The 15,222-nt window shown below is 42.8% G+C and overlaps 1 protein-coding gene across 4 annotated transcripts in view; it reads left to right on the top strand.

Annotated features, from left to right (window-relative positions):
* The first annotated feature begins 1,737 nt into the window (after positions 1 to 1,737).
* LOC139344588 (connector enhancer of kinase suppressor of ras 2-like) overlaps positions 1,738 to 15,222 on the top strand; it is a 28,965-nt gene continuing 15,480 nt past the window's right edge. For 2 of the 4 annotated variants that reach the window (XM_070982883.1, XM_070982882.1), the window contains exons 1-8: positions 1,738 to 2,296; positions 6,804 to 6,967; positions 8,988 to 9,190; positions 10,431 to 10,518; positions 11,600 to 11,641; positions 11,737 to 11,856; positions 14,448 to 14,507; positions 14,658 to 14,726. In XM_070982883.1, coding sequence (XP_070838984.1) covers positions 2,233 to 2,296; positions 6,804 to 6,967; positions 8,988 to 9,190; positions 10,431 to 10,518; positions 11,600 to 11,641; positions 11,737 to 11,856; positions 14,448 to 14,507; positions 14,658 to 14,726 — 810 coding nt within the window. In that variant the 5' untranslated portion in view covers positions 1,738 to 2,232. Of the gene's footprint in view, positions 2,297 to 6,803; positions 6,968 to 8,987; positions 9,191 to 10,412; positions 10,519 to 11,599; positions 11,642 to 11,736; positions 11,857 to 14,447; positions 14,508 to 14,657; positions 14,727 to 15,222 lie in introns of all 4 variants that reach the window. The other 2 variants (XM_070982881.1, XM_070982880.1) reach the window with 2 other exon arrangements.

Genomic DNA, 15,222 nt, shown 5'->3' with positions numbered 1-15,222 from the left:
GACGTGTAGGTGAGCTTGTGCAATTATTTAGGCTCATATGTGAAGAAATCTAGAAAAATGAAAAAACATTCACCAACAGCCACACAGACCTGAGCCCAATCCATGGCTGGTCAATTCACAGTGTCCATGGCTGGGACGCCAGTGAGGGATCACATACCTCTTATGACACTGGTGACTCCCACTGGTTATTAGGGGCGCCTTTCTAGAGGGACATGGAATCTTGGGGGTTAGGCATGATTACATATAAGACACACACAAGCACGGAAAACTTGGAAGTCAGATGATCAGTACTTCTCTCACACACAAAGGCATGATGTGGTGGTTTGGAAGGACTCTTGGTATCGTGTGCTGTGGAGAGGTGTGGGCTGTGTTTCCTGTGTCTCCTTTTTTGACAGAGGCTGGGCGTGGTTCTCTCAAGGTGGCTGGGTGCTCACTCCTACTCAGCTGGGACTCATCATAATCAGCACATTATAAAGACTGTGCACTGCTGAAGACTTGTTGCCAGATTGTTTCTGCTACTCAGAGGTATTGTTGGCCAGTTCAAGTGTTGCTGGTGTTTGTTCTCACCTTGTGGTAGTTTCTCTGGCATCTGTCTCCAGTGTGTCATCCTTTGTGTCTTTTTTTCCTTTGTTCTGGATCAGTGAGTTCACCAGCATTGGTCTCCAGCCTCAGTGCCTCTGCCACCATGCCACCCAGCCTCTTGCCTCAACCTGCCTCAAGCCGCCAACCCATCACCACCTTGCTTCATGTGCCTCCATCACCATGTGCCTGCCACGCAAGTACTCACACCACCTGAGTGCTGTGTGCTCCAGCGTGTCTGCACACTGCACACCACCTTGTTACCTCATGCCTCGCCTGCTGTTCCCTGGACTTCCCAGCTACAGGTTACCTCTTCGCACATTCAATAAATTCCTGTTTTCCCTTACTCCCTGTCTGAGTGTCTGCTATTGAGTCCCATTCCTACCTGAAACATAACACATAAGCTCATTTAACCTTAGAGAAACTGCTGTAATGCTGTAAATAAGCCAGTTTGAAGATGTGGAACTTGAGCTGTGTTTGATTTTCAGGCTGTACAGCTGGGATCAAGGTTTCTAACTAGACTGTCACAAAGTTTAATGAGCAAAATTCACTTAGATTAATTATTATTAAGTTAAACTAATTCCTAACTGAGTTACACAGATTGGGATTCTGTGTGGCAGCCATCATTAAAACTAGTGGAATATTGCAAAAATAAGACTATTAGAGGGAGCAAATAGACAGCTGACAAATGAGAATATATGACAATACTATGTTATTTCTCCTTCCCTTTGTTACTATCAAAAGTCACATATATCACATTACAAAATCCACATGCTAGACAAGCACAAACATGAGGCTCATGACGGGCCCGTGGACGGCCTGTCAACCAACAAGCTCTTAAAATAAATACATGTAAAATTTACTAGTTAATGCTCTTATGTACTCTGACCACTGCTTCCCTGTGCTGTGGTGAGTGTTTGGATGAACAGTAAACCTACTGAGTGATCTAAAAAATCTCAATCGAATGAATGTCTTAACATCTTTTCGGCACTCTCCTGTTATCTGCTTGTTCATTCCTGGACTACGGTGCCGCCACTCAGCCAAGCTTTTCATGGACTCAGCTCTAATTCCTATCGAAATCCAGTCTAATCCGGGCCTCATTAATTCCCATTAAGACACATCTCCAGCTCAGACTCCTGGCGGCATTAATAGCCCCTCATACTCGCATGCTTCGCACGGTGAGGGCTCCATGTCTGTGTGTGAGGGAGGATGCTCAGAGCGAACCCAACCTTTCCAGACACCAGCAAGTACTCGCAGTCTGTGCGCGGTTCTCCTCTGCTCTGGATGGTACAGGGATGTATTTTGAAAGGGGGGTCGGGCAGCAGCGACCCACCAGCATCACCGCCAGTGAGCCTGACATGAATGACAAGTAAAAGAGCTCTTTCAAGCGAGCAAATAGCACAGGAATGTGCTCAAGTCTGCTGCGCTGCGCTCAGGCTTCTCAAAGCGACATTTTGGACCTTTTGGACCTACCTCGTTTTGTTTGTAAACACCCAGCAGAGAAGAATTAAGAGAGCCCTTCTCTCATATTTTATTTTTTATTTTTCTTAAATTCTCATCTTTCATTCGCACATTTTCTTAGAGAGAGGGGGTGGAGTGGGTTTGTTGGGAGTGTTTTTCTTTTGTCGAGCGTGAACAAGACAAACTTCTGCCATGGCACTGGTGATGGAGCCTGTGAGCAAGTGGAGCTCCAGTCAAGTGGTCGACTGGATGAAAGGTAAGGCTTCAGGCTCGATGTGAGCCACATGGAAACTGATCTCACCAGAACTGCTGTATTGCAATGAATGTAGTGTAGAGCTGCGAGTCGAGATGCATTTCAGCACCCGAGATGCCAAAAGAGAACAAAAACACCTGCTGAGCCTCGGGCTCTTTGCCTCATCGGCAAGCGGCTTTCTGGAGGCTTTCAATTACAGCCTCAGATCATTTGATCGATTTTTTTCGGCCAGCTTCGACGTGGACACGACTTATCCTTTCAGTCCAGCGTGTTCTCCGGAGCCTCACGTACTCAAACGGCTCAAAACGCTTTAAAAGCTCCATTGTGTCCTGCGGTGGTTATTGTTAACGCGGGGCTGCCTCGCAGGAAGCTGGGAGACACAGCGGAGATCCAGTAATTACACACGAATGATTACCCCTCTCACTGGATCGGGGGTCAAAATCTGTATATTCTAGGAAAAAAAGGGCTCAAGTTAAACGTGCAATATATAAATTAAGAGCGAGCACAGCTCTACAGCATCAGAGCTTGTGCAGCCATCTGTGCGAAATGTTGATCCACAGATGTTGGAAGTCATTAAGAAGTCACAGCTGACTTAGAAAAGCTTCATGTAAGATGAGCTTAAATAGATGAAACACCTCATAGTGCACTGAAAGCCAAGGTGATGCTCATCCATTAGTATTTAAGAGCACATTAGCTCTGATTTAAAGTTACTGTTCAGGTGGAAGAGCATTTTGCTGTAAATCACAACATCTCGTCAGCAGACAAAAGGGGTTCAAACACACATGCACACACAGAATCCAGTTTGATGATAAAGCATTTTTAAACTCAATCGAGGGAGGCCTGGGCATTCAGTTCAAGTTGGAGATTTTAACATGCAGTTGTGAAGATGATTTAATCATTCGTGAGATTTGTTGTGTTTGGATGAGACGTCCATCAAAGGGAAATTGTTTGCTCAAGACCTTTAAGCGCCCACACACGCCTGTCAGGAGACTTTCAGGGCGCCGATAACTCATTAGATTTGCTGCTTTCTGTCCGTTTGCATTGCAAAGTGACAGTCTGCTACTATCACATGTGTACAAAATGAAAGAGGAGATGCTAGACTCAGCAGGACGATGCCTTCCAAGTCTGTGTTTGTCTGTTAGTACTGTAATTGTTCCAGTATTGTGTGTTGTTTTGCAGAGCCACGTGCTCACGTGTCAGGCCACAGCCCTTCAGAGACGCTCGGGATGAAACATACACATACATCTTTACTGCCTCAACACACACACACACACACACACACACACGCACAGGCCTTAGTCATAATTCTAAGCCTGAAGGCCCTTTTCTGCTGGCTCAGACATATTGTGATTGCAAAGATCAGACCTCTCTTAGTATGAGTTGTGTGCTACAAATTGTACCTGAATCTGACGCTGCCTTTTAAACCGGGTGTTTTTGTGGGTATGCTGGCTTTGTGAAGACACAAATGGCAAGTGTGTGGCTTCATGGAGGATTTATACAAAGACCAAGGGGACACAGGGATGGTAGGATGTGGAGAAAGACAGAATGACCACAACAGTCGGCATGAGATCTAAGCTGATCTGTAAATAAGCTGGTCACACCAGTGAGAGATGTAGGGAGGGAGAAGCGAAGATGGGATATGAGAGAGGGCTCTTCAGTGTCCCACATCTGACAAGTGGAGCAGAGACGATTCTGTGCCCAGAGCCCAGTAATGGTAATTTAAAGTGAGGGACAGAGTGGTACTGAGAGACACTCTGAGGGAGAGGAAACAGAGAGAGGGGGGCTTCGTTCTAGTCTCACATCCATTCTCAGCTCCTCAGGACTGGCAGCGTTTTGTCGTTAGCATTCACAGGTTCCATTATTAGCATACCGCTCCGTGATGTCACTGGAGGCCAAACAGGGGCACCCTGTGACCTTCCCACAATCCCTCTCTCCACCCCCCCCCCATCAGTGTTTTGTGTGAGCAAGACGCTCTATTCCCAGCTGCGACAAAGCCGCTTTAAAGAAGAGATTCCCGTCACAAAAGAGAAAAGAATTCCAGCTTCGGCTGAAAATTTGCTCCTGACGAGTGCATGGAGGCTGTGCAAACATGTATGACAGGCGCGTTTCGCTGTTCTTTTTATGAACTGTGTGTGAGGCACAAACCTAATGCAGGTTTACTATAATCTCTTCCTGACACTGTGTATTAACATAATTCATGTTTTGTGAAGTTTATCAGTTTTATCTTTGTTCTCTGTCAGTCCTTTTTGCACACACTCTCTCTTCCTGTCTGGCACGCACACTGACAGTGATCAGTGACAAGTCAGATTAACATAAATCCATGATAACAATGCTAACAGCCTTAAATATCTGTTTTACCTCACACTGCAAGTGGATTATCTGGAATAGAGATCAGGATGTGTCAGTGCTGTGCTTTTAATTTCTCCTCAGCGTGCCTGGTAATCTGACCCGTGCATTAAATGAAGAGGAAAATTGATGTAGCGATTACTTAATGCAAGCAGTGAAGGATGCTTCATCTGGAAGGGTTTTCTATTATGTGATGCCGAAGTCAGAAGGGGACGAGTATCAAGTAATTTCATTTCAGCGTCAACAGGGAGAAGCACCACATTTTGGCACCCAGAAGGAGCCTATTAGTCTCACATTTCATGTCTGTGATGCAAGTCTTAACTAACAACCTCATTTATACAGCACCCATCAAAACAGTGCTACATGATGCTTAACAGTATCATTTAAAATTATTGCCAATGAAATCAGCAGATAATTATGTTGGCTAGATGTTTCTTGCTACCATGTAGGCACTTTTGGACAGCATCATGTCCCCTCCTCACTTATTTCTTTATTTGGTCCTGCGGTCAGGGAATCCCTGCCAAAACCCTGCTTCATGGTTTCTATGGCAACACGGGGAATACTTCTTTGACATAATGAGTCTCAATTAACTTGGTAAAGAGGCTGATTAGTTAAGCCTTTAAATTTTATGCAAAACCATGAAACTCCCTATGTTTCCTCTCCACCGTTTAGCTGCCAGCTAAACCAGGTCTGAATGCTTGATCAGGTTTAGGCACAGCACTGAGTCACATGTACATGATTGGTCCACAGCGATGAAAAGACGAGATGAGCAAAGAGTTGTCAGTGTGTGTGTGCGTGTGTGTGTGTGTGTGTGTGTGTGTGTGTGTGTGTGCGTGTGTGTGTGTGTGTGTGTCCCTCTCTCACTGAGGAGATGGAAACAGACCGAGTGTATAGAAAAAGCCTTACAAAGGCTACTCTCTCTGTATCTCGTGGTAAAAGGATAGCCAGTTAGCATGCAGAGCACGTTGTAGTGACAGTCAGCTGTGATATACATACCTTTATAAATGACTCAGAGATGAAATGATTAGACAATTAATCAAGTAGCTGATGGACAGAAGATTTGCTGGCAACTATTTTAAAATTTTGATGAATCGAACAAAAACGACAAATATATGCTGATTCCAGCCCCTGTAATGCCAATATTTGCTTGTTTTATTCCACATCTATGAATTAAATGAATATAATTGAGGTTTTTGGACTCTTGGTCGGCTAAAACAATTCAGCAATTTCTCATATTTTTGAGAAAATTGTCAAAATAGTCACAATCAAAAGACATGATCAGCAGATTAATTGATTTGAAAAACCCTGAAATGAGTTTTACACAGAAATAGTGCGTTTGCTTGATATGAAAGTGAATGAAATGAAAGGAAAATTAATTTGATATTTAGTTATTAGTAACGTTGTGTAGATGCACATTGTTAGGGGAGTGCAGTCATCAGTACAGAGGGTGGACACAGCCTCATTAGCCCCTATAGAAAGAGCAGTCCCATTCAATGCGTCTGAAATAAATAGCACCTATGTGCAGAGTGCATGCAGTTCATGTTGACCTTCATGGCAGAGAATGATTCGTTCAAGTCTGTTGTAATTCCTGAGTTTCTTATGTGATGTTGTTGCAGTAGATTAAAGCCTTTTGCAACATGATTTCATTCCAGTATACAATGTCCTGATACAGGCGTTAGATTCAAACCTCAGCTGATACTGTGAAGGCCATTGATGCAGACATGACATGCAGAATCAGTCAGTTTGTTTTAGTCCGGTGCACTTGATCAACTGCTCCATTGAAAGACATCACACCTGCTGCAGCAGTGAAAGACGTAAAACGAGCCGAGCAGAGACACACAGTCCCTCTTTAGTTGAAAGCTTGTGCATGGTTTGAAGCTGAAAATGCACCTCAGGACTGTTGATGTCGGGGAATCTGTCAGATTTCTTATCTGACATGGACGCTTTCACACTTTGGAGGTAACAAAACACAACCTGTGCTCACACTTTAGAGATTTACAGCACATATTCTGGCAAGGAAAGTGATATCAAGCCCTATCAGAACACATTATGCAAATTGCAGTTTCACAAGAAATCAGAAAATCTGATACTGCCAACCAAACTAAATGTTCACCTTGCCGTGCGATACTGAAAGTTATCCTGTCGTCCTGTGTGGTTCCCTCAGGCCTGGACGACTGCCTGCAGCAGTACATCAAGACCTTTGAGAGGGAGAAAGTAGGGGGGGACCAGCTGCTGCGGATCACCCACCAGGAGCTGGAGGATTTGGGAGTGTCCAGAATCGGCCACCAGGAGCTCATACTGGAGGCTGTGGACTTGCTCTGTGCTCTGGTGAGTCCAAGCTTCCCACGCCGCCTTCCCACTACTCTGTGCTGTCACTTCCAGGAGTCTCAGAGTATTGCTCTTGGATGAAGTTTCTGTGGCACATTCAGTGCCTCCTCAATTTATCAAGTACTTTCAAAATTCGCTGGATAAACCCCAAAGATGTGGCGTCATCAAGCGAGAGAATAAGGTTGTTTTTTAGCTCTGGAAAATTGACATTTTGGATATGAAATATTTCCACTGACGTGGTTATGCGTCGGCTGTGTTTTTGCCTATAGCTTTCATCCATGAAGTTTTTCAATCAGTTAACAATGTCAGTCATTTCAGAAAGAAAATCATTTTGATTGAGCTGTCAAAATAAACACAATAGTCTTACATATGAGGCCGTTAAACTTCACAACAGGGAAAATGCTTTCATCGGCCTCAGTTTTCAAACGTCACAGCGAATCCACCAGTTAATAATCTGGCCAAAATATCCTCTGCAGGCAAATCTTACAGCTGTCATTAGTGCTGACATGGATTACAGCCTCCTCTTCAAGTGATTTCTGCTCTTAGTCTCTGAAACACAAGTTTTGCATGTGTCAGCATGATAGACCGCTGCTCTGCTGATTGGGCTAATGTGAAACAGAGACAGTCTAATATTCATACGGCTTGTAGATCTCCAGATGTCAGTGCAGCGACCTCAGACCTGCGTTACCTTGAGATTTAGGTCAGCAGGGTCACAGTAACACATAAAAGCAATGGCAATGCTGTTCAGGAGACTGTATGAATATAGTCTAGGAATGTGTACTTATGTACTTAATATGTTCTTTATAATGCATTTATGTGGAAATCTTCCATATAAATTCAAGTCATTTTGGTCTCAAATGTCCAAAGTGATGTCTTCAAATGGTTTGTTTACAACAATATAGAACAAAGGAAAACAGCAAATCCTCAAAGTGGAGAAGCTGAAACTGAGCAGCATTTGGTATTTTTGATTGAAAAATGATTAATTGAGTTATCAGAATAGTTGGTAATTTGACAGTCTATCAGCTGACTATATGTTTCAGGTGCCACTTTCTGCAGTGCAGCATGTTGTCTATTTGAGATAAGAGAAATTACAAGTTAACTTAGTGGCTAAAGAATTTTCATTTTATTCTTCACAGCAACAAGTGCAATTTAATCTGCATGTTAATGTAAATGAGAAGCTCTCTTTGGTCTTTTTGGTTTGATTGATTGATTTTTAACTGTTTGAAGGCATGTCATCCACCTGTGGAAAACTGCTGACTCAGACTCTTATCTGAAGGGACAGTCAGACAATCAGACAGTATGTTATTGGTGTTTGTCCTAACCAGTTTGCTGCTCTTGAATCAAAATGCACATCTATGGAGGTGTTAACTGTCAACAGTTCTCTGAGGAAATATAAAAGGAGGAGATGGTAGAGGATGAATGAGAAGTAGAAATGAAGGAGAGAGGGTGGAATAGAGATGAAGATATGTTAGCCCAAGAGACACACACAGAAGCTGGATGGAGATTTAGTGGACTGAGGTCACAGATGCAATCTGAATCTAAAGTCCTCTCATCCTGCATCGCTGCACGGGGGGCCCTGCTTCAGCCCCAAAGCTCTTTACGTAACTGGGATTTAGTTTTAAGTCTCTCAGGCACTGCTGTATTAAATATGATTAGCGGCCCTCCTGCTGTGCTCTCCCCTCCCAAGAAACTCTGACGTGACAGACGCCCACAGGCCTGCACGTGCAGTTCGCCGTTCTGAGTAATGAATGTCCTACTATCGCCAGACATGCAAAGTGACAGCTGGAGGGGAGCGGGGCTGGGTGGACGGGTCAGTGGCTTCTTCCCTCACATGTTTGTCATATGAGCAGCATCTTCTATAGTGCAACACGGTGGGATCCTCTTCCAGTGGTCTTTTTTATCCACAGAGCAATGTCTGCTCCAGCCTCCACACTGCAGACATTCTTGGGAGGCATCGCAATGAAAACAAACACTGACAAACTGGTCAAACAGAGTGAATTTACTTTCCTCTCTCCTCTAGAATTATGGGCTGGAGACTGAGAATCTGAAGACTCTCTCTCACAAGCTTAATGCGTCTGCCAAGAACCTGCAGAACTTCATCACAGGCAGGCGGCGCAGCGGCCATTACGACGGCCGAGCCACCCGCAAGCTGCCCAACGACTTTCTTACCTCTGTGGTGGACCTGATCGCTGCAGCCAAAAGCCTTTTGGCGTGGCTCGACAGGTGAGATTTGCGAAAAGGTGCACCTGTGATATATTGAAACATGTTAAAAGGCATGCGTAAACACACTGATGCATTCGTGCACAATGTTTTCCTTTCATTTCTTGGAAGTTCAGTGTTACAGTAGCAGCATTGGTTTTTACTAAATCAAATTTTGCACCGCGTTAATTAAACTTTTGGTCCTCGGGCAAGCCCTGAAGTTAATCGTACATACATATTTATGACAGTATTAATTGTATTTTGAAGCAAAATATTAACTGTGGATGGGACTGGATGTGATATGATGGACTATACATTTGAATTTCATGTATTCTTTGCTTTAGATATGTAAAAAAAACAGCTTCAGAAAGGAAGGGGACAATCACGTAGTGTGTTTTGGGGATTCTGGTGTGTTTTTACCGCATACAGACCAGTTTTGTTTTTCATGTTGTGTCCATGACCAATCAGCTGACAAGAAAAGATGAGTAAAGGCCTTATATAAGTCGATTTTGACAGTTTGGCCAAAAAGGCACTGAGCAAGTCTATTTATATGTTGCTTTATCCCTTTCTTCTCTGTGGGATTGTGCCAATGTGTTTGTGTGTGTGTGTGTCTGTTTGTGCGCGCGTGTGTTTGACGAATTTGGAAGTTCAAAGCAGACAGCATTCAACAGAAATAACAAAGTGAGCTGCTGTTTCTTCTCCCATACAGTCGTCATCTACATAATCTACAGCATCCATTCTAATTAAAATTCAACATCCAGTGTTTGGTGTTCAGGTCTGGATGCATCATCGCTGACAGAATTCCAGTTTGCTGTTTAGATATGAGTCCGGAGTCATGTTGAACGTGCTCTGGAGAACAGAGAAAAAAGACGTGGAAATAAAAACAAAACAGTGATTTTTAGGCTGCGTGCAGCGAAGACACAATGAAACAATTAACTAATCGTCACACAGTGTCGGCTCATATTTATCTGATGAATAAAGATGCTGTTTTTTTGCTATATTTGCAGTAATCACTTAATGTTGCTTATTCACGTAATTGTTTAAACAGGTAATGATACACTATGTGTAAGGAACAATCGTGTTATTCTCTGAAATCTGACTTGACGTCCTTTAAAAAATGTGGATCGAGATATAAGAATCTTTATGCGCGTGCGTGTGCGCTGCTGTATACTGAGCTTGGAAACGTTCCCACAGATTGACCAATGATTCAGTCTCAAAGGACGAGTGATCTAATGGTTCATTCCAGGTGCTCCTTCTTTTTCAGGTCTCCATTTGCTGCGGTGGCAGATTACTCCGTGACCAGAAACAATGTGATCCAGCTGTGTCTTGAGCTCACTACAATCGTACAACAGGTAGATGGATTTGTAGCCTTTAATATAATGTTGTAACAGTTAAAACCCAGTAGACTATTTAATGCTATTTCCTAGCCACATGGAGAATTATGATCATGCCAAAATGCATTGTTGTAAAGTACACTTGTGTCCACAATGTTTTTGTATATTTGATGGTTTTGGAAACGTCTGTACATGATACATATACAGTGTATGTGCATATGTTTTGTAAGCTAAGGTTCAGAAACAATTGGCTTTATGCTTGATATAGAGAAAACTGAAGCAGCATTTCAGTTCATTTCCTGCATAAACATCCAATCTAGGGCTTGTAAAACCCTAACACAGCTCCTAATTTGCACCCATACACACAAAAATGAGTAAATGAAAGCTTTAAACAACAGAAGATATATGGGAGTCATTCAGCAATCAATTTGAATGTCATTAAATTACACATATAGGTTGGTTTAGGTCAGCCAATCAATGACACGAGAGCTTCATTCTGTCCATGCACAAACTATCTAGTTGTGCACATCAGAAATACGTCGGGCTGTTTTTCAGCATATAAAGCATCACGTTATGCAGCTGTATAGTTGCAACTCAAACTATGAAAGATCAGAAGAAATGTGAGAAACTTATCACAGATTAGATTTTAATATCAACTGTCAGCCTGTAAATGCATTGCTGACGATCACAGTCAGCCCTGCACGACCCCGCAAGATCAGTAAATAATGAGAGAAGTGATGCTTAATAGGTGTTAGGACAGTCTCTCCGGAGGATGATGTTTATATGGAGTTAAGAGAAAAATGTAAGTGGGAAAAATGAAAGGTGGGAGTGAAGCAGGGCGATAGTGAGAGAGCTGAAGGCCGAGAGAGGAAGACTGGCAGAGAGAGAGAGAGAGGGAGAGAGAGAGAGAGAGAGAGACATGCCTCCGCATTGGTGATTCATTTGTTTTGTGTTTGTGCATGCCTGTGTGGGAGTGTTGGGGGTTATAGGTGCCAAGCTGCTCGGTTTTTGCTTATATCCACCTACAGCAGAAATGCCAATAATAACTCCATTTTGACACATTCTCCTGAGGTAACAGCGCTCTCTCAATGTTCCCCAGGACTGCTCAGTGTACGAAACAGAAAACAAAATCCTGCATGTGGTGAGTTGCTGACTTTATTGCAGGGCATCAAATGTAAATGAAGCGCTAATGTGCGCACTTGAAGACTGCATTGATCCCTAATTTGTCCTCCCCAGTGTAAAACTCTGTCCGGAGTGTGCGACCACATTATCTCTCTGTCATCGGATCCCATGGTGTCCCAGGCGGCACATTTGGAAGTTGTGCAGCTAGCCAACATAAAATCCACTGAAGGACTGGTAAGACTATCCCTCAGTCAGACTTACAGAAACACACTCATTTTGGGGGAGTTTGTCATCGGTCACCCTGCCCAGTAATGCTTCAGAGGATGATTAATTACATAATAACTGCAAGAAATAACAATTAGCCAGTAATATAGATGTAATAGGAAATTGTTGTAGTGCAATAACTGAGCAATTAGTCAGTAATTAAAATTATAATGGAAAATCACTTTTATTAGAAATATACTGGTAATTTACACATGAAAAAAAGACATTGCTAACCTTTTACATGTAAAATGTAGAGTGTCCTGCTTCATTGAAATATACTGCTACTTTCCATATTACACATTAAATCATAAATAGAACATCATTTCATTGCAGATTCCCTCTTTATGGCCTTGCAGCGTGTTTGTACTGTAGCAGCCTATAAATTGAAACACACCCTGTAGTGAATAAATGGATAATAATGATGAAGACTGGCATTTTGAGATACGATACATCTATAGTCAGTCATCCAGTCACATGACGGGTAGCTACTGTGGACCAAACTCCCCAAATTTTGGTGCTGGGTTTCTTTACTCAGCAGCATCGCACGACACACACTCTATTTCATTGTAAACACAACAATCTGGAGGAAGTACGCAAGCCCAATACCACGCTACACATTTGGCTCCTCCATGTAAACAGACTTTCAATATACTTTTCATAGCACTTGAATACGGTTCAATATACTTGTTTTCCAGGTTTGATGAAATGATCACAGGAAAAAGATACCAAAAAAAGTAAAGTACAAAGCTGCTAATACTGCTGAATGATGGAGAAACCTACTATCTACAGAGACTGAAACAGCATGACATGACAGCATATTGACCTCTGTTTGATTCAAACGTGGCATGTGCAAATGATCTGGCAGCATGAATCTCACTCACTGCAAGAATAGTTCATTCAGTTGCTCAGTCACTGATACTAACTTTGCCTGATTTGTTCCTTCCAGTAATGTCAATTTTTAACTCTTCTGTGATTCAAACACACCTACGCTGGTGTTTTGGGACCAAGTTCAAAGGCTGTTTACTCAAAGGCTTGGTTGACCTAAATTACATATTAATATTTGATCATTTACCTCTAGAGGTATTGAACCATGCACATAGTTTTTCTTTTATAGTCCAGGTTTTCAGAAATCCAGATATTTAAGACTTCAGCCTTAACCACAATACAATGAAGGTGAAGGGGATTTCACTTGTGGTGCTCACAGCCTTGAAAATCTGCATTAAATATTCAGAAACATCTCTTTCCAGAAAGAGTGTCCCCTGATACTGAGGTTAATACAAAGACTTTGCTGTTAACAGTTTTCATCCGGTTATCCAGAGTATCCGGCACATTGTCTCTGGAAAGAAAAGTGGCCGCTGAATTTTTAAATTGGCACTTTAAACATGAGTCGTGGTATCATTTCACATTTCCAAAGAACGAGAATATTGAGGCAAAATATAAACGCTGTGTGCTGCTGTAGACCCAGTGTCTAATGCAGCTCACTGCAGCTGTCCTGAAACTGGGTTTTGCTGAGCTTGTGGGCATATGAGTCAGCTGATAAAAAGCAACATGGAAACAACATGTTACCCATGTTGAAATGAGAAAAACACAACATGCTACATTTGCATATTGCATTGCAACAAAATGACTGTCTGTGCACATGCTTTTTGGATGAAAGTAGCAAACTATAGTGTTTAGCAGCAGAGAAGACACTGTGTAACCATCAGCACTTTGTTGGACTCCATCTTTGCACTGACCTACACTCAGGCACGAGCGCCCTGCTTGGGGCCACAATAAAAGCCCCACCCCCACGCAAATGCTAGCAGGGGGCATGGAAGTTCTCTCATCCGTTCAGTGAAACCTGAACACAACAGTGGCCCAAGTGGCCTAAAAATAAACCTCTTACACTCATCTTGAAGACTGGCATGCTCCTTCTGTGTATCTGTTTGTGTGCGAGTGAGTGAGTGAGTGAGTGAGTGAGTGAGTGAGTGAGTGAGTGAGTGAGTGAGTGAGTGAGTGAGTGAGTGAGTGAGTGAGTGAGTGAGTGAGTGAGTGAGTGTGTACTCATGCACATCTGTGTGTGGATGTGTCTGGGTGTGTGTTTGTATGTAATGAACTTTAGACCCCTTTTAGTGGAAACTGTGAATTTTAAGTTTTCTGCAACAGACGAAACAGCATTTGCAGATAAATAATCCTCCATGTTTGGTTCCATCTGCTTGAAAGAGTATTTGAGTGGGACTCACTCTACATGACAGTTATTCAGATTGCACTGTGTATGTTTGGGAAGCACACCCATGTGATATTTAAGGACCTTCCTGCAGTAATTTCAACATTTGATCAGGCAAATCCGAGCTCAGTATGAAAAACACTCACTGCTGCTAAAACATAACTGAGATAAATTCCTACTCATTTTGCACTCCGAGCAGATTAAAACAAATGCTAAGTTCTGCAAATACTGTGCAGTGACCCTGGTCTGCTCTGCAAATGACTGTGTGGTTGAGTCGAGATGCATTGTGTTACATCAGCCTTATGTTAATTTGTTTTAAAATGTAATAATTTATATTCCTGTTGCCTTCCCGCAGGGCATGTATATCAAGTCAACATATGACGGCTTGCATGTAATCACTGGCACAACAGAGGGAGTAAGTACAAGCCTCTTTGTGTTCGCCTACTGTATGTAGATCTTTGCACACTGGAATATGTACAGTGATTCGGTTGCATCACAGTAAGCTGTGTCATGACAGTGAAACGGAGCAGCAGTGAATGATTCTGCCTCTCTGTCCATCCATCAGTCCCTGGCTGACCGCTGTAAGAAAATCCACGCTGGAGATGAAGTCATCCAGGTCAATCATCAGACAGTGGTGAGACCTCATTCTTTGCTCTCAGGCTTGTTTTATGTATTTCCTGCCTATGATTTTTTTTCTGTGCATTTTTCTTATGCATTTGCTGATTATTTATGCAAAATTATGTTTAGTTCAAACATGCTTGTTTTGTGCACTTGGAAATACCCGCCTCAGTGCATATGCTGTGAATGTGTATCTGGTTCCTTTATGCACCTTCATACCTGTGTTGCAGCACATCCGCAGTGGGCCACTGCGGCACGGCTGGACCTGTTATTGCATAAGTGGCTCTGTGTAGTGCCTCTTGTAGCTAGTTTTTGAGGATGTGGATGTGTTACTCAGACTGGATGGGTATGTTACTTTGCTAGTCACAGGGTCAGTCGAATGGTCAGTGGAAGTCATTGAACTCGTGCTGACAAGAGCACTTCAGTCGATCAGGAAGTACCAGCTTAGGGTCCTTAGCCAACTGTGGATAAAAGCCAACGCTTTCATTGTGATTTTTGTGAGACACCAATAA

The sequence above is a fragment of the Chaetodon trifascialis genome, chromosome 16, assembly GCF_039877785.1.
Source record: "Chaetodon trifascialis isolate fChaTrf1 chromosome 16, fChaTrf1.hap1, whole genome shotgun sequence".
Classification (NCBI taxonomy): Eukaryota; Metazoa; Chordata; class Actinopteri; order Chaetodontiformes; family Chaetodontidae; genus Chaetodon; species Chaetodon trifascialis.
The sequence above is the reverse complement of the archived record's forward strand: the minus strand, read 5'-3'. Positions and strand labels throughout refer to the sequence as shown.